General features: G+C 48.8%; 1 protein-coding gene across 1 annotated transcript in view; it reads right to left on the minus strand.

Annotated features, from left to right (window-relative positions):
* The window catches only part of SORL1 (sortilin related receptor 1), a 156,195-nt gene that overhangs the window by 102,140 nt on the left and 35,576 nt on the right, over positions 1 to 18,479 (minus strand). The window contains exons 3-8 of the mRNA XM_063943717.1: positions 16,262 to 16,387; positions 15,868 to 16,029; positions 14,839 to 14,906; positions 13,688 to 13,868; positions 11,162 to 11,263; positions 1,668 to 1,834 (exon numbers count right to left, since the gene is read on the minus strand). Of these exons, the coding sequence (XP_063799787.1) occupies positions 1,668 to 1,834; positions 11,162 to 11,263; positions 13,688 to 13,868; positions 14,839 to 14,906; positions 15,868 to 16,029; positions 16,262 to 16,387 (806 nt within the window). The remainder of the gene's footprint in view (positions 1 to 1,667; positions 1,835 to 11,161; positions 11,264 to 13,687; positions 13,869 to 14,838; positions 14,907 to 15,867; positions 16,030 to 16,261; positions 16,388 to 18,479) is intronic.

Raw genomic sequence — 18,479 nt, forward strand, 5'->3', positions numbered from 1 at the left:
CAGCTCGTCTTGGCACGCCAGGTAGCGCTAGAATCTTCGAGCGCCGGGCGTCTTTTTTTGCTGGAAATGTGTCTTAGTCGCAACTCTGACACACCAGGAGACTGCGCTGATTAATGCGATACTGTATAGGATATTGGTATATGTGTGTGACTAAGGACATAATTCAGAAAGGATTGCAGATTCTGCTTTTTAGCAGAATCGGTAATCCTTTCAATCGCACGCTGGGGGCCCCCGTTCCCCCGATGGCGCCCCGAAAAATGATCGGTCGCTGCCCCCTGCCTGCCCCGCGAACGCCACTGCCTGCGTACGTGTTAACTGCGGCGCACTGTACGGTATATGCGTATGAGCACTAGCCCCTGATCTCGAAAAGTGCGATGGCATCAGGACTAGAGTCTCTGTATATACGACGTTCTACACTGTAGCAGCCGCAGCTTTTATCCAGTGTAGGAAGGCCAATCTCGGGATAGGCGAGATCCCGGGATATAGGCCCAAAAATGCCAGGATTTGAATCCTGGGATTGGAGCCTCCAATCCCGGGATTACATTGCGCATGTGCAGGGAAGGTGGGTGTAAGTAATACTACTTACTATTAGGCGGGCGGCAGCCATGGACACACGCTGAACGCGGCAGCACTTCAAATGTAGCACCGGCCACCAGCCAATCAGAGCTGGCAGACCGGCAGCCAATCAGGAGCGACTGATGCGACCGCTTCCCTGATTGGCTGCCGGTCCGCCAGCTCTGGTTGGCTGGCAGCCGGCGCTTCATTTGAAATGCCGCCGCGTTTAGTGTGCCCGCCCGCCTAATAGTAAGTAGTATTACTTACACCCACCCTCTCTAACAGCCTCCCTCCCGTGCCACTACCTACACCAACCCTCCCTCCCGCGCCGCTACCTACACCCTCCCTCCCGCGCCGCTACCTACACCCTCCCTCCCGCACCGCTACCTACACCCTCCCTCCCGCACCGCTACCTACACCCTCCCTCCTGCACCGCTACCTACACCCTCCCTCCCGCACCGCTACCTACACCAACCCTCCCGCACCGCTACCTACACCCTCCCTCCCGCACCGCTACCTACACCAACCCTCCCGCACCGCTACCTACACCAATCCTCCCGCACCGCTACCTACACCAACCCTCCCTCCCTGCTACCTACACCAACCCTCCCTCCCTGCTACCTACACCAACCCTCCCTCCAGCGCTGCTCCCTACACCCTTCTCCACTGCCCTTCACTGATCCCTACTGCAATCCCTGGGATTGAGCGTTTTTCAATCCAGAGATTGAAAAAACGTCCCGGGATTGGCCTCCCTAATCCAGTGCAAATTCCATTCTGCCCCGCACACAGACTCCGTCACACACAATATACAAGGGTAATGCATCAATCTAATCAGCGCAGTCTCCCGGTGCGACCTACTCGCATTGTGTTGCGACTAAGACGCATTTTTGGGCAAAAACAATACACCTGACATTGGCAGAGTAGCACGGGACCGGTCGGCTCACTGACGCCAGATATCCGGCGCTGCATGGCGTATTCAGGCTAGATGTATGAGGACGCACCTACAGCTATAGAACTGTAACACTGTGGTTAATGGAAGATACCAGTCATATAATGACAACAGGTGGTTTGTACGAGCCCTCCTCCCAGTACCATGTATTAATGTGCTATACCTGACAAACGTTTCCTTCCCTGCTCCGGGATTTACATACAGCACATTCTCCAGGGAGAGCGAGAAGCGCAGGCCCTCTGCTTCCGAAATGTACAGGTTGGTGACGTTACTGCTGTGCTTGACGCAGGCAAACACCTGATCCTCGGATACATCGGTGATGTAATATTCCTGAAAAGGATGGGAGATACCGATTCTATGTCACTGCCAATATGTAACGTGTCCTAAAGACGGGAACGCAGTCACCGAGTTACATCCACTCGCATCACATGACGTCACATACAGGTAACACATTGGACAGAGCAGATCACATGACTTCACATACAGGTAAGACTATGGGCAGAGCAGATCACATGACGTCACATACAGGCAAGACTATGGGCAGAGTAGATCACATGACGTCACATACAGGCAAGACTATGGGCAGAGCAGATCACATGACGTCACATACAGGCAAGACTATGGGCAGAGCAGATCACATGACGTCACATACAGGCAAGACTATGGGCAGAGCAGATCACATGACGTCACATACAGGCAAGACTATGGGCAGAGCAGATCACATGACGTCACATACAGGCAAGACTATGGGCAGAGCAGATCACATGACGTCACATACAGGCAAGACTATGGGCAGAGCAGATCACATGACGTCACATACAGGCAAGACTATGGGCAGAGCAAATCACATGACGTCACATACAGGTAAGACTATGGGCAGAGCAAATCACATGACGTCACATACAGGCAAGACTATGGGCAGAGCAAATCACATGACGTCACATACAGGTAAGACTATGGGCAGAGCAGATCACATGACGTCACATACAGGCAAGACTATGGGCAGAGCAAATCACATGACGTCACATACAGGTAAGACTATGGGCAGAGCAAATCACATGACGTCACATACAGGCAAGACTATGGGCAGAGCAAATCACATGACGTCACATACAGGTAAGACTATGGGCAGAGCAGATCACATGACGTCACATACAGGCAAGACTATGGGCAGAGCAAATCACATGACGTCACATACAGGTAAGACTATGGCCAGAGCAGATCACATGACGTCACATACAGGTAACACTATGGGCAGATCAGATGAGCCTAATTCTATTATAGAAATCCCCCAACGCAAAGCAGTGGCGGACATCTTCTTGTAGCCTCTGGGACAGAACAGACTGGGTTATTTCCAATCAGGCGTGGAGTGTACCACGTGGGGAAAAGATCTGGGTTTTATACACAGAGCTATTAAATTATTTAGTATTTTTCACGCATGGTAAAACCTTGGGTGTCGCACGCATAGACTCCCCCATTTTATGTGGAATCTATGGGGTTCCCAGCATTTAAAATCCCAAGGGTGCATTTTAACATCGATATTTCATTGCAGCTCCTGAGGTTGCATGAAAAAGTTCCCCCCTCAGGGCTTAACGCACGAGAGATCCAGGGCCTTTTTGCACAGGTCCGAGCCGACAATTTAACCCACGGCTTATTGGATATGTCCCATTGAATGTTACATTATATATACAGGTTGAGTATCCCTTATTCAAAATGTTTGGGACCAGAGGTACTTTGGATATCGGATTTTTCCGTATTTTGGAATAATTGCATACCATAATGAGATATCATGGTGATGAGAACCAAGTCTAAGCGCAGAATACATTTATGTTACATATACACCTTATACACACAGCCTGAAGGTCATTTTAGCCAATATTTTTAATAACTTTGTGCATTAAACAATCTGTGTGTACATACACACAATTCATTTAAGGTTTCATATACACCTTATACACACAGCCTGAAGGTCATTTAATACAATATTTTTAGTTCTTTTGTGTATTAAACAAAGTTTGAGTACACTGAGCCACAGAAAACAAAGTTTTCATGATCTCAGTCTCACTGCAAATTCCGTATTTTGGAATATTCCGTATTTCGGAATATTTGGATATGGGATACTCAACCTGTATATATATTCACGGTTTATGGTGTGAAACGTGAACAGGGCAATGACAGGAAACACGGACTTTCAGAAATCTTGACCTGATACTATCTACATCCACACACGTGCTGTAATGTCTGTCTAATGTCAGCAAATTCCCCTCTCAGTACTATTACATACAGTATAAATAAGAATTTACTTACCGATAATTCTATTTCTCGGAGTCCGTAGTGGATGCTGGGGTTCCTGAAAGGACCATGGGGAATAGCGGCTCCGCAGGAGACAGGGCACAAAAAGTAAAGCTTTTCCAGATCAGGTGGTGTGCACTGGCTCCTCCCCCTATGACCCTCCTCCAGACTCCAGTTAGGTACTGTGCCCGGACGAGCGTACACAATAAGGGAGGATTTTGAATCCCGGGTAAGACTCATACCAGCCACACCAATCACACCGTACAACTTGTGATCTAAACCCAGTTAACAGTATGATAACAAAAGGAGCCTCTGAAAGACGGCTTCCTACAACAATAACCCGATTTTTGTAACAATAACTATGTACAAGTATTGCAGAATAATCCGCACTTGGGATGGGCGCCCAGCATCCACTACGGACTCCGAGAAATAGAATTATCGGTAAGTAAATTCTTATTTTCTCTATCGTCCTAGTGGATGCTGGGGTTCCTGAAAGGACCATGGGGATTATACCAAAGCTCCCAAACGGGCGGGAGAGTGCGGATGACTCTGCAGCACCGAATGAGAGAACTCCAGGTCCTCTTTTGCCAGGGTATCAAATTTGTAAAATTTTACAAACGTGTTCTCCCCCGACCACGTAGCTGCTCGGCAGAGTTGTAATGCCGAGACCCCTCGGGCAGCCGCCCAAGATGAGCCCACCTTCCTTGTGGAATGGGCATTTACATATTTTTTTCTGTGGCAAGCCTGCCACAGAATGTGCAAGCTGAATTGTACTACAAATCCAACGAGCAATAGTCTGCTTAGAAGCAGGAGCACCCAGCTTGTTGGGTGCATACAGGATAAACAGCAAGTCAGATTTCCTGACTCCAGCCGACCTGGAAACTATATTTTCAGGGCCCTGACAACATCCAGCAACTTGGAGTCCTCCAAGTCCCTAGTAGCCGCAGGCACCACAATAAGCTGGTTCAGGTGAAACGCTGACACCACCTTAGGGAGAAACTGGGGACGAGTCCACAGCTTTGCTCTGTCCGAATGGACAATCAGATATGGCTTTGTGAGATAAAGCCGCCAATTCTGACACTCGCCTGGCCGAGGCCAGGACCAACAGCATGGTCACTTTCCATGTGAGATATATCAAATCCACAGATTTGAGTTGTTTAAAACAATGTGATTTTAGGAATCCCAAACTACGTTGAGATCGCCCAGTGCCACTGGAGACATCAAAAAGGGGTTGTATATGCAGTACTCCCTTAACAACTTCTGGACTTCAGGAACTGAAGCCAATTTCTTTCTGGAAGAAAATCGACCGGTCGAAATTTGAACCTTAATGGACCCCAATTTGAGACCCATATACACTCCTGCTTGCAGGAATGTAGGAATTAACCTAGTTGAAATTCTTCCGTGGAGCCTTCCTGGCCTCACACCATGGAACATATTTTCACCTAAGCGGTGATAATGTTGTGCGGTCACCTCCTTCCTGGCTCTGACCAGGGTAGGGATGACCTCTTCCGGAATGCCTTTTTCCCTTAGGATCCGGCGTTCACCCGCCCTGGCGTCAACGCAGCTGCGGTAAGTCATGGAACAGACATGATTCTTGCTGAATCAAGATCCTTTCTAGTATCTCTGGAAGTTCCGGGTACCAAGTTCTTCTTGGCCCAAACCGGAACCACGAGTATAGTTCTTACTCCTCTCCTTCCTATCATTCTCCATACACTGGGTATGAAAGGCAGAGGAGGGAACACACACACCGACTGGTACACCCACGGTGTTACCAGAGCGTCCCAGCTATTGCATGAGGGTCTCTAGACCTGGCGCTTCATGTGGGACGCCATCATAACCACCTTTGGTCTTTCCCAACGGTTTACAAACATGTGGAAACTTCCAGATGAAGTTCCCACTTTTCCGGGTGGAATTCATTTATGCTGAGGAAATCTTCCTAGTTGTCCACTCCCGGAATGAACACTGCTGACAGTGTTATCACATGATCTTTCGCCCAGCGAAGAATCCTTGCTGTCATTGCCCTCCTGCTTCTTGTGCCGCCCCGTCTGTTTACGTGGGCGACTGCCATGATGATGTCCTACTGGATCAGCACCGGTTGACTTTGAAGCAGAGGTCTTCCTAGGCTCAGAGCATCGTAAATTGCCCTTAGCTCCAGTATATTCATGTGGAGAGAAATCTCCAGACTTGACCACACTTCCTTGGAAATTTCTTCCTTGTGTGACTGTTCCCCAGCCTCTCAGGCTGGCATCCGTGGTCACCAGAACACAGTCCTGAATGCTGAATGTGCTGCCCTCTAGAAGATGAGCACTCTGCAGCCCCCACAGAAGAGACACCCTTGTCCTTGGAGACAGGGTTATCCGCTGATGCATCTGAAGATGCGATCCGGACCATTCGTCCAGCAAATCCCCCTGAAAAGTTTTTGCGTGAGATCTGCCGAATGGAATCGCTTCGTAAGAAGCCACCATTTTTCCCAGGACTCCTGTGCATTGATGCACTGATACTTGGCCTGGTTTTAGGAGGTTTCTGACTAGGTCGGATAACTCCCTGGCTTTCCCCTCCAGGAGAAATACCTCTTTCTGGACTATGCCCAGAATCATTCCTAGGAACAGCAGACGTATCATCGGAAAACAGCTGCGATTTTTGGAATATTTAGAATCCACTCGTGCTGTCGTAGAACTACTTTAGATAGTTCTTTTCCGACCTCCAACTGTTCTCTGGAAACTTGCCCCTTTCAGGATATCGTCCAAGTAAGGGATAATTAAGATGCCTTTCTTCTTTTAAGAATCATCTTTTCGGCCATTACCTTGGTAAAGGCCCGGGGTGCCGTGGATAATTCAACGGCAGCGTCTGAAACTGATATTGACAGTTCTGTATCACGAACCAGAGGTACCCTTGTTGAGAAGGGCAAATTTGGACATGGAGGTAATCCTTGATGTCCAGGGACACCATATAGTCCCCTTTTTTCCGGTTCTCTATCACTGCTTTGAGTGACTCCATCTTGATTTGAACCTTTTTATGTAAGTGTTCAAAGATTTCAGATTTAGACTATGTCTCACCAAGCCGTCTGGCTTCAGTACCACAATATAGTGTGGAAGACAAATACCCTTTTCCTTGTTGTAGGAGGGGTACTTTGATTATCACCTGCTGGAAATACAGCTTGTGAATTTTTTCCAATACTGCCTCCCTGTCGGAGGAAGCCGTTGGTAAAGCAGGCTTCAGGAACCTGCGAGGAAAAAATGTCTCGACTCTCCAATCTGTACCCCTGGGATAATACTTGTACGATCTAGGGGTCAACTTGCGAGTGATCCCACTGCGCGCTGAGACTCTTGAGACTACCCCCCCACTGGTGGAGGGCTTCTTTTCCTGGGAAGGGGCTGCCTGCTGCAGTCTACTTCCCTTTCCTCTATGTCTGGGCAGATATGACTGGCCTTTTGCCCGCTTGCCCACATGGGAACGGAAGGATTGAGGCTGAAAAGACAGTGTCTTTTTCTGCTGAGATGTAACTTGGGGTAAAAAGGTTGGATTTCCCAGCTGCAGCCGTGGCCCCCAGGTCCGATGGACCGACCCCAAATAACTCCTTCCCTTTATACGGCAATACTTCCACGTGCCGTATGGGATCTGTATCACCTGACCACTGTCGTGTCCATGACATCTTCCGGGAGATATGGACAACGCACTTATCTTGATGCCAGAGTGCAAATATCCCTCTGTGCATCTCGCATACATATATATAGAATGCATCCTATTAAATGCTCTATATCAATAAAATATTTTTAGTCAGGGAATTCGACCAAGCCAACCCAGCACTGCATCTCCAGGCTGATGGCGATCGCTGGTCGCAGTATAACCACCGTATGTGTGTATATACTTTTTAGGATATTTTTCCAGCTGCCTATCAGCTGGCTCCTTGAGGGCGGCCGTATCTGGAGACGGTAACGCCACTTGATAAGCGTGTGAGCGCCTTTTCCACCCTAAGGGGTGTTTCCCAACGCGCCCTAACTTCTGGCGGGAAAGGGTATAACGCCAATATTTGCTATCGGGGTAAACCCACGCATCATCACACACTTCATTTTATTTTATCTGATTCAGGAAAAACTACAGGTAGTTTTTTCACTTCCACATAATACCCTTTTTTGTGGTACTTGTAGTATCAGAAATATGCAACAGCTCCTTCATTGCCCTTAACGTGTGGCCCTAATGAGGAATACGTTTGTTTATTCACCGTCGACACTGGATTCAGTGTCCGTGTCTGTGTCTGTGTCGACCGACTGAGGTAAATGGGCGTTTTTTATAAAAAAACCCTGACGGTGTTTCTGAGACGCCTGGACCGTTACTAATTGTTTGTCGGCCGTCTCATGTCGTCAACCGACCTTGCAGCGTGTTGACATTCTCACGTAATTCCCTAAATAAGCCATCCATTCCGGTGTCGACTCCCTAGAGAGTGACATCACCATTACAGGCAATTTCTCCGCCTCCTCCAGCATCGTCCTCATACATGTCGACACACACGTACCGACACACAGCACACACACCTGGAATGCTCTGACAGAGGACAGGACCCCACTAGCCCTTTGGAGAGACAGAGGGAGAGTTTGCCAGCACACACCAAAAAACGCTATAATTACATAGGGACAACCTTATATAAGTGTTTCTCCCTAATAGCATCTTTATATATATATATATTTATATCGCCAATTTGTGCCCCCCCTCTCTGTTTAAACCCTGTTTCTGTAGTGCAGTGCAGGGGAGAGCCTGGGAGCCTTCTCTCCAGCCTTTCTGTGAGAGAAAAAATGGCGCTGTGTGCTGAGGAGATAGGCCCCGCCCCTTTTACGGCGGGCTCGTCTCCCGCTCTTTAGTGAAGTTTGGCAGGGGTTAAATATCTCCATATAGCCTCTGGGGGCTATATGTGAGGTATTTTTAGCCAGTATATAGGTTTACATTTGCCTCCCAGGGCGCCCCCCCCCAGCGCCCTGCACCCTCAGTGACAGCGTGTGAAGTGTGCTGAGAGGAAAATGGCGCACAGCTGCAGTGCTGTGCGCTACCTTTAGAAGACTGTCAGAGTCTTCAGCCGCCGATTCTGGACCTCTTCTAACTTCAGCATCTGCAAGGGGGCCGGCGGCGCGGCTCCGGTGACCATCCAGGCTGTACCTGTGATCGTCCCTCTGGAGCTAATGTCCAGTAGCCAAGAAGCCAATCCATCCTGCACGCAGGTGAGTTCACTTCTTCTCCCCTCAGTCCCTCGTTGCAGTGATCCTGTTGCCAGCAGGACTCACTGTAAAATAAAAAACCTAAGCTAAACTTTCTCTAAGCAGCTCTTTAGGAGAGCCACCTAGATTGCACCCTTCTCGGCCGGGCACAAAAATCTAACTGGAGTCTGGAGGAGGGTCATAGGGGGAGGAGCCAGTGCACACCACCTGATCTGGAAAAGCTTTACTTTTTGTGCCCTGTCTCCTGCGGAGCCGCTATTCCCCATGGTACTTTCAGGAACCCCAGCATCCACTAGGACGATAGAGAAATACTATTTGCTCTGGTTAGTCTATAGAGCGTTTAAATACAATTCCCTCCGTCATATAATTATTGCATATCACCTAGCTGCATATCACCTAGCTGCATATCACCTAGCTGCTTTATAATGGCCACAGATCATCGCAGAACAGCATTTGGTTCTATAGTTCCTTCCGAACCGCTCACAAAGAACTTGGACTATATAACAAACTCAGGTCCGAGGGACAAGGTTACCTTCCACTGAGGTTGTACCGCCTGAAACGTCGTTCTTACAACCCACTACTGATCTTAGGTATTCCTAGCGAGATGGAAGTGTCCACTTCTAAAACGGATGTATCCGTCATCCATATACCGGCATCAGTGATAGGATACGGGGTCATGCCTGTATAATCGGGGCTTCCTTCCTATATCTGCTATACGACATGCACTCCTTGACCTCCTGCGCTTGAGACGGAGTAATCGGAAGATCCTCTGACTTTCGCTGATTAAATAGTCAGCTGGGGCAAGAAGATTTGATAAAACTAGAACAGGGGTTTTCAACATGCAGCACTGCCATTGTGAAACTACACATCCCAGCATGCCCTACCAAAACTCTTCTATTAGGGCATGCTAAAACTGTGGCATGGTATGCAGGGGTGTGTAGTTCCACGGCAGCTAGAGTGCCGCATGTTAAATAGGCCTGCAGCTAGAGTCCACAGCAGTTAGAGTGCCGCATGTTGACTAGGCCTGCAGCTAGAGTGCCGCAGCTAGAGTCCACAGCAGCTAGAGTGCCACATGTTGAATAGGCCTGCAGCTAGCGTCCACAGCAGCTAGAGTGCCGCATGTTGAATAGGCCTGCAGCTAGCGTCCACAGCAGCTAGAGTGCCGCATGTTGAATAGGCCTGCAGCTAGAGTCCACAGCAGCTAGAGTGCCGCATGTTGACTAGGCCTGCAGCTAGAGTGCCGCAGCTAGAGTCCACAGCAGCTAGAGTGCCACATGTTGAATAGGCCTGCAGCTAGAGTCCACAGCAGCTAGAGTGCCACATGTTGAATAGGCCTGCAGCTAGCGTCCACAGCAGCTAGAGTGCCGCATGTTGAATAGGCCTGCAGCTAGAGTCCACAGCAGCTAGAGTGCCGCATGTTGAATAGGCCTGCAGCTAGAGTCCACAGCAGCTAGAGTGCCGCATGTTGACTAGGCCAGCAGCTAGAGTGCAGCAGCTAGAGTGCCGCATGTTGACTAGGCCAGCAGCTAGAGTGCAGCAGCTAGAGTGCCGCATGTTGAATAGGCCTGCAGCTAGAGTCCACAGCAGCTAGAGTGCCGCATGTTGAATAGGCCTGCAGCTAGAGTCCACAGCAGCTAGAGTGCCGCATGTTGACTAGGCCAGCAGCTAGAGTGCAGCAGTTAGAGTGCCGCATGTTGACTAGGCCAGCAGCTAGAGTCCACAGCAGCTAGAGTGCCGCATGTTGAATAGGCCTGCAGCTAGAGTCCACAGCAGCTAGAGTGCCGCATGTTGACTAGGCCAGCAGCTAGAGTGCAGCAGTTAGAGTGCCGCATGTTGACTAGGCCAGCAGCTAGAGTGCAGCAGCTAGAGTCCACAGCAGCTAGAGTGCCATATGTTGAATAGGCCTGCAGCTAGAGTGCCGCAGCTAGAGTGCCGCATGTTGAATAGCCCTGAACTAGAACATTTTTGGTAACTAAGGTCAGACCCCAACACCATCCCAATCATTAATAGACAACATGGGAACAGGAAGGGACTAATGCATTCAATCACGGCTGCTACCTATTATAGCTTCAGGGTCGTTCCTAGAACGGCAGTACAAGGGGAGGACTGTACAGGGAGTACCCCCCATGCTTACAGCATCTTATGAGCAGCTACTCACAGTTATCGGATGCCTGGTCACAAACTGGGCCGATCGCATCGGTTTGCGGCTGTATGAAACCCACAGCTGTACGGAGGTCTGGTCCTTACTGCCCAGGAGATGCTAGAACGAGAGGAAACACATCTAGAACCGTGTCCATATACTGTAAAATCAATGTGCATGTTTATTATTATTCTACTTCAGTGTGTCAATGTGAAGACCGGAGGAAAGTGAGGCAAGGAGCGACGGTCAATGTGTAGCGCAGACTGTAAAGCGCAGGTCCGCCCTGGAAGGCCACGGACATCTCTGCGCAGGTACAGATGGAGCACCGCCCATCTAGGCTTCTCTGCTGCGCCTAGGTGCACCGAGGCTTATTAGCATACGCCTTTCATCTATTGTTCTCAGCTGCAATACAATACAGAGAGAACAATACAGCAGGGGATTAAGTCCGACTGCCCTGGATCAATGAATCCTATTAAAGGGATAAATGAGCAGGGCTCCATCTGTATCAGTGGTGAGCTACTGTATGAATGACAAGGCCGTAGGAAACATCACATAGTCACTGTAGAAATCCGTCTGCCGGAGGACTGTCCGTCACCATTTATCTTTGGTGGTCCCCCTCTCCTCATCCTCACCCTCACTGTACTGGAGAAGGCTCTCGCGTCTGCACTGTGGTTACCCACAAGCACGGCTGCCGGCTGTGCGTCTCTGGCATCACGTCCACGGATGGAACCAGAGCCAGGACACACATTACCCCTGTTTGCAGGCATTGTGGCGGCTGCGGCGGTCACCAGGGAGACCACAGAGCTCGCCAGTATTACGGGGGGGGGGGGTGCCGCTTTCACCACGGTTCTGGAAGTTTGGCTTTAGGAAAATATTTAGGCGTCCGACACCTCTTCCATCTTTCCCTGGCGCTGACAAGGACATAGTTTCTATTACTAATACTCGGCAGCTGAAACAAATACAGAGAAACACACACAGTGCTCTAATATGGTAATACAGCATTAAACATGGTCACTATTCATATAATAAAACCACATCTGTAGCAATCACTCAAGAGAACGCTGTAAATACAACATATACAGTACGAGTACATAAAAATGTCAGCACAAATTCTTACAGCTACAGACAATAAATAATATTGCAATCACACCTCTGCCTGGCACACGCAAGAATAGAATTGGATTATGTACAACGACATTATTTTTTACATGTTTCCAAACGGGTCCATATTAACAGCGTACACCCTTTCAAAATAACTTCCGTTATATATTCATTATAACATATGGAGCATTGCAGAAGTTTCTCAGCGGTGAGACTATGATATGGATTGCAGTATTATTCAAGGAGGTTTGTAGCCATTTGTTTCGAAAATGTTTATTTACTCGGATATGTTGCATTTAATATGTTCTCGAGCGATTGATACATACTGTGGGGCAGATGTATTAACTTGGAAAAGGCATAAGGAAGTGATAAACCAGTGCAAGGAGATAAACGCATCAGCCAATCAGCTCCTAACTGTCAATTTGCATATTGGAGCTGATTGGCTGGTGCGTTTATCACCTTACACTTATCACTAGTTTATCACTTCCTAATGACATCTCCAGGTTAATACATCTGCCCCTGTATGCGGTATTATCAAATAAATGGTGATCATTTTATAACCATGGATATTATTCTATATTACACTATTAGAGAACTGTTATTTGATGCCCCACGCCTCTTCACCTATCGGAGCACTTGGTGGGAGTCTGCACCCCTGCTGGGCTTTCTGAGTTCTCCTCTGCTGCCTATTAAGGATTATGCATCATAGGGGTCGATTCAATTCGGCAACTTATGAATAGCGCCGGGAATTAGCTCCCGACGCTATTCAATTCAGCTCCAGTTAAGTCGGCGATGGCCCGTTCTCGCCCACTAAACAGGTTGAATTGTCGGGAGAACGGGCATTCTCCGACTTAACTCCCCGGCGCGAGGCCGATTCCCGACAGAATCAGCCTTGCGCCGGCCGCGAGGCAGCACTTTTGTTGGGTTTCTTCTCTCATCCCCCGGGGATGAGAGAAGAATTCCCGACAATTGCGGGTCACTAGCAGCTGAATTGAATAGCGTCGGGAGCTAATTCCCGGCGCTATTCATAAGTTGCCGAACTGAATCGACCCCATTGTGGCTTCAGCGGCTCTCCTATGTGAAAACAACAAGCTACAGGTTGGGACCCCCCTGCAGGTCTGTCATTATGTGAGCGGAAATCGCTGATTTAGAAGGCTGTGCTTCTATATAAAGCTTGCTAAGGTGCTGCCTTTATAAGTCCAATACAAGGTGGTGCCAATGCGCTGGATCTCATCAGACCGCTACGGAGGTTGCTGATACATTCACGTTTGATCTAGAGCGGTCTTGTTTAATCTGACAATGAAACAATAAATATATCATGGACGCGGTTGTTCCCCCCCCCCCCCCCTCATCACAGGCTTGACTTGTGTTTCCATTGATAGGATATTGAAAAATACAGCTGTCCAGCGCCAACAGAGGACGATGGGATGAGAACGCACTTACCGTGGTCTTGGTGGCAAACAGGTAGTTTTCCCGTAGCTGGAAGCCGTCCACGTCCTCGATTACAATATCTGTGTTTTCGCGAGATTGGAAGAAGTCCACGCTGCGCAGGACAGTAGACGTGCCCCGGGGCTCGTGGCGCTCAACATAAACAGTGTTTGGTTTGTCAAGAGGTGCGATGCCCCTAAAGCCAAAGACAAATGCACAATAACACAGTGGTCCCCAGACTCTGTCCTCGTGGCACCCAAACACTCCAGGTTTTAAAGGATATCCGTCAGGGGCGTATTAAGAGATGAGGGGGCCCACGTGCAGTCTGTGCCCGATACCCCCTCCTCACTAGCAGACAGTGACTGAGCATTAGGTAGTGTTCAGGACTCTGGGAAAATGGTGCGGTGGCGTGTGTCCTGCACTCATGCTTACGGACAGGTGATTTAATTAGTACCTCGTCAGTTTGAGTATGCCATACGTGCACAAACAGGGATATCCCTAAAACCTGGACTGTTGGGGCGCCTTGAGGACAGAGTTTGGGAAAACCCTGAAAAAGGTCATCCCGAGGACTTCTGGCAAGCTGGGCTCCAAACTCCCATACAGCCCCCAGTACAGCAATAGGGGTTTTCCTAACCATTATTTCAGAACAATCAGAACGCCCTCCAACGTGCCAAATGTTTTGTTTCACTGAAGGGTAACGGAAGAGGTTCGCGGTCCAGTCCCCCCATGTACGACATAGTGGCACACAATGGCGCCCCCTGGTGGCAGTTACATAGATTTCAGCAGTGCTTACCCTCACATTATACAATCCGGGCATCACTGTATACAGGAAGAGGGAGGAAACCCTATGCCTTATTATAACTGAAGTCCTACAATCTACCCATAGTGCTCTATAGACCAGCTCTGGGTGGACAGAGTCCTCACCACCATAAGCTAGCGCTCAGTGTCCGGTAACTGGGGGAGTGGAGAAGTGCACGCCCCAGGTGGGATGAGCTTGGCAGCAGTTTCGGCATGGGAGAGCTGTAACAGGAAGGAGAAGGTTATACGGCGGCACCCCGGGAACTTGCACTGCTTGTATCGCTGGGCGCTGAATAATCCCTCTGATAGGTCATTTAATGCCGGAAACGTCCCTATTGCCGTTACACGCAGTAAAAGCCCCCACCTACCAGTAAAAGGACTTGACGTGCTCCTGGATCATTATCCACGTCTGACCGAAATCTTCAGACTTCCAAAGCTGCGGAGCGGAACACACAATGACAAGTGACAACACAGACCTAAAACCGGCTAATAGTGTGGCTGGGGACTACAAGCGATCAGCGTCTATCTATAGGCTGGCCGGGTGTGGTTCATCAAATCGACAGTGTCTAGGTCGACAATGTTTAGGTCGACCACTATAGGTCGACAGTCACTAGGTCGACATGGATGGAAGGTCGACAGGGTTTCTAGGTCGACATGTGCTAGGTCGACAGGTCTAAAGGTCGACATGAGGATTTATTTATTTTTTGGTGTCGTTTTCTTCGTAGAGTGACCGGGATCCCAAATTAGTGCACCGCTTCGCTCGCCATGCTTCAGGCATGGTGCCTTCGCTTGGCACACTTTACCGTTCCAATCATAGTCCACGTGGATCGTTAAGTATGAAAAAATTCAAAAAAAGAAAAAAAAAATGTGAAAAACTCATGTCTACCTTTAGACCTGTCGACCTAGCACATGTCGACCTAGAAACCCTGTCGACCTTCCATCCATGTCGACCTAGTGACTGTCGACCTATAGTGGTCGACCTAAACATTGTCGACCTAGACACTGTCGATCTTCAGATCGGATCCCAGGCTGGCCACCCGCACCGTGCTGCAGCTTCATATATGTAGTCATCTCTGCTAGAGAGGTAACAACAGTGCGCCTGAGTGTAGCTACAAATGTGAGTCACAAAGGTAACTTTAAGCCGACAGCACCGGATCATGCCACGGGGACCAGCGTTACGTGGCCACTTCCAATGACTGGACCAGTGACCACTATTAGCCTTTTCTATTGCATATGTAGTGTGCGTACTGGGATGTAACACATTTGTCTCACACCCTTGTGCTGCAATAGCATGTATTACAATATGGGTATGTGTGCCGGGCCGTGGGGGGTAAACGTTGGGCCAGTAACAGGATGTATAAAGGTAAAACCAAAGACCCCCAATCATGGTGTCTTACCTGCTTGTTTGGGTGGGACTTATCATACGCCAGGACGAGGTTGGGGTCCGTGCTGTGCAGGAGAAGTTCCGTCGGCTTAAAGGGAACTGAGAACGCCCTCACAGTGACGCAGAAATCTGTAGTGATCCACAGGTAAGGGGAATCAGCGTCCACAAAGATGTACTGAAACAGGAGGAGGAGAAAGTGATCAGCAGCTCCAAGGTCACCTGCGGATATTAGACCCTGATCGCTGAGAATCCTCGTGCAGGGTAGAGATACTATAGAACTGGGACCAGCTGTACCACGCGTCAGCATCACTGCTGCCCAGACAAAGGTCACCTGGGGAATTTACACTACACTGCGAGCTGAAGCCGGTCACACCGGTACCGCAGACACGGGACAGTAACACAATTACCCTCTTGTTGTCCGCGGGACTGTGGAAAAACTGGGCCACCGCTGGAATGGTCTTGCCGTCAGTCGGGTAAAGGAATTTCTGCGTTATTCTGGAGAAGCTTTTCCCGTAATCATAGGACACATAGACCTGGAAGGAAGGAAAACCGGTTTAGGATTTCAGATTAAAAAAAAACCCCGAATCAGGGATGCACATATGGAGGACGCAAATGTGGAGTCTGCCTGTACTCGGGGCTGGCCACATCTATGCGGCTGCACAGCACATACCCACCGGCTGGTGAAAGTACCTGCAATCACCATCAGCACCGAGCCTACACCTGATGGATCTCCGCGTACAGCCACAATTCAGCCGACGTGCCCACAATACGCCCTCACTTGTCTTACTGTATGTTTTAATGGCCAGTTACACCCCCTTTCGACTGCCAAGATGGGCCGCAGCCGCAGTGCAGTGGTGCGCGCTCGGCTCAGACACGAGCGCAGTGCGAAGAAATCGCAAAATCCACAAATTGGACTTGTGTTCAACTCTAATAAAGAATTATAAATCCCATATTCCTATATTTTTTAATGGTGTTCAACTCGCAGCAAGTTCTGCAGGTTGTGTAAGGAAAATGCGCAACGTCACCTCTAAACCAGATGCAATAAAAGGAACAATATAGCAGCATAATACATATGCAGTTCTGTAAACGATCAGTAGTACATGCTCTATTCTGCACAAATCACAATTTCATATCTCTGCACATTGATGGAAGCTGCGATATGACGTGTAATATTCACATCAGTGCTCTTCCGTTACCCCAGAGATATGCCGGATACCTCCGGCCCCTCACATAACCAGCAATAAACGCTTAGCCTGCCGCAGTAACAGCTAAATGTATACACACCCTGCAGACTGTATCCTGCCATCTCAGTGCTACACAGGCAACCAAGGTTTACCGTGATCAGCACATAGGTAGCACAGTCCAATACATCTACGGGATTGGCATACCGTCTTTAGGCTGACGGCACTTAGATCAACACTCATTAGGTCGGCCATTATTGGACATGCGTTAGGTCGACATGAGTTTTTCACTTTTTTCTTAATTTTTTTAACTTTTTCATACTTTATAATCTACGTGGACTACAATTGGGAACGGTAACGAGGGGATGCGGTGCACTAATTGGGGTTCCCGGTCACTTTACGAAGAAAGCAACACCATTTTTTTAAAAAAACTCATGTCAACCTTTTTTGACCATTAGTGGTCGAACTAATTACTGATCCGCATCCCACGGGATTCACCCATATAACCCTGGCCTACAGAATGGCAGAGGAGGAGTAACACCCCTTTGACGACACAGAGGGACAGAATACAACTATGATTACGGTAAAAACGAATGTTGACATGTACGTATTTCTTTCCTTTAAGATTCCAGTTGGGTTTCTTCTAGAGCAGTGGTTCTCAAACTCGGTCCTCAGGACCCCACATGGTTCACGTTTTCCATGTCACCCAGCAGCTGCACTGTGTATCACCAACTGTCACATTTTAAAAATCTACAGGTGACCTGCAAAACATGAACCGTGTGGGGTCCTGAGGACCGAGTTTGAGAACCTGTGTTCTAGAGTCTCCAACAAAAAGAATTCACTTGGTCCTAGATATGACACTATACAGTACGGGCTTCTCAGGTGCTCTCCAAATAACCCACAATGTGGAAGTGTCACGTTTATTCCCTAGGAGGTGCGGTCAGGGACTTGGCCTTAGCACAACAGTACCTAATATAGAAAAAGTCTGCGTGCACCAGTGAGGTCACAGTACAGCCGCGTCCTCTCACATCCTTGCTGCAGTCACACTAAACGGCCCTTCAAGTCGCGCCATGCCGTGGTGGGACTTGGTAGTGCCAAGCATTTTTACTTTGTGTTTTTTTTCTGCGAAAATGCGTCTTAGATGCAAAGTAATGTAATAGGATGCACAAGCAGCTTCTGCCGATTAGAATGATATGCGGCATGCCTATATTGTGTGTGTAATTGCAGCTGTATCTGCATCCGAAATGCCACGTTGCAGTGTTTTCATTGAAAATCGTGTAGCATAGCATTTTCTATGCAAATACAGTCACACACAGAATATTGGGGGTCATTCCAACCGTATCGTAACTGTGCTAGATTTAGCACGGCTATGATCACTGACAGACATGCGGGGGGACGCCCAGCACAGGGCTAGTCCACCCCACATGTCTGGCCGCCCCCCCCC

Source organism: Pseudophryne corroboree, chromosome 10 (assembly GCF_028390025.1).
Source record: "Pseudophryne corroboree isolate aPseCor3 chromosome 10, aPseCor3.hap2, whole genome shotgun sequence".
NCBI classification, from domain to species: Eukaryota; Metazoa; Chordata; class Amphibia; order Anura; family Myobatrachidae; genus Pseudophryne; species Pseudophryne corroboree.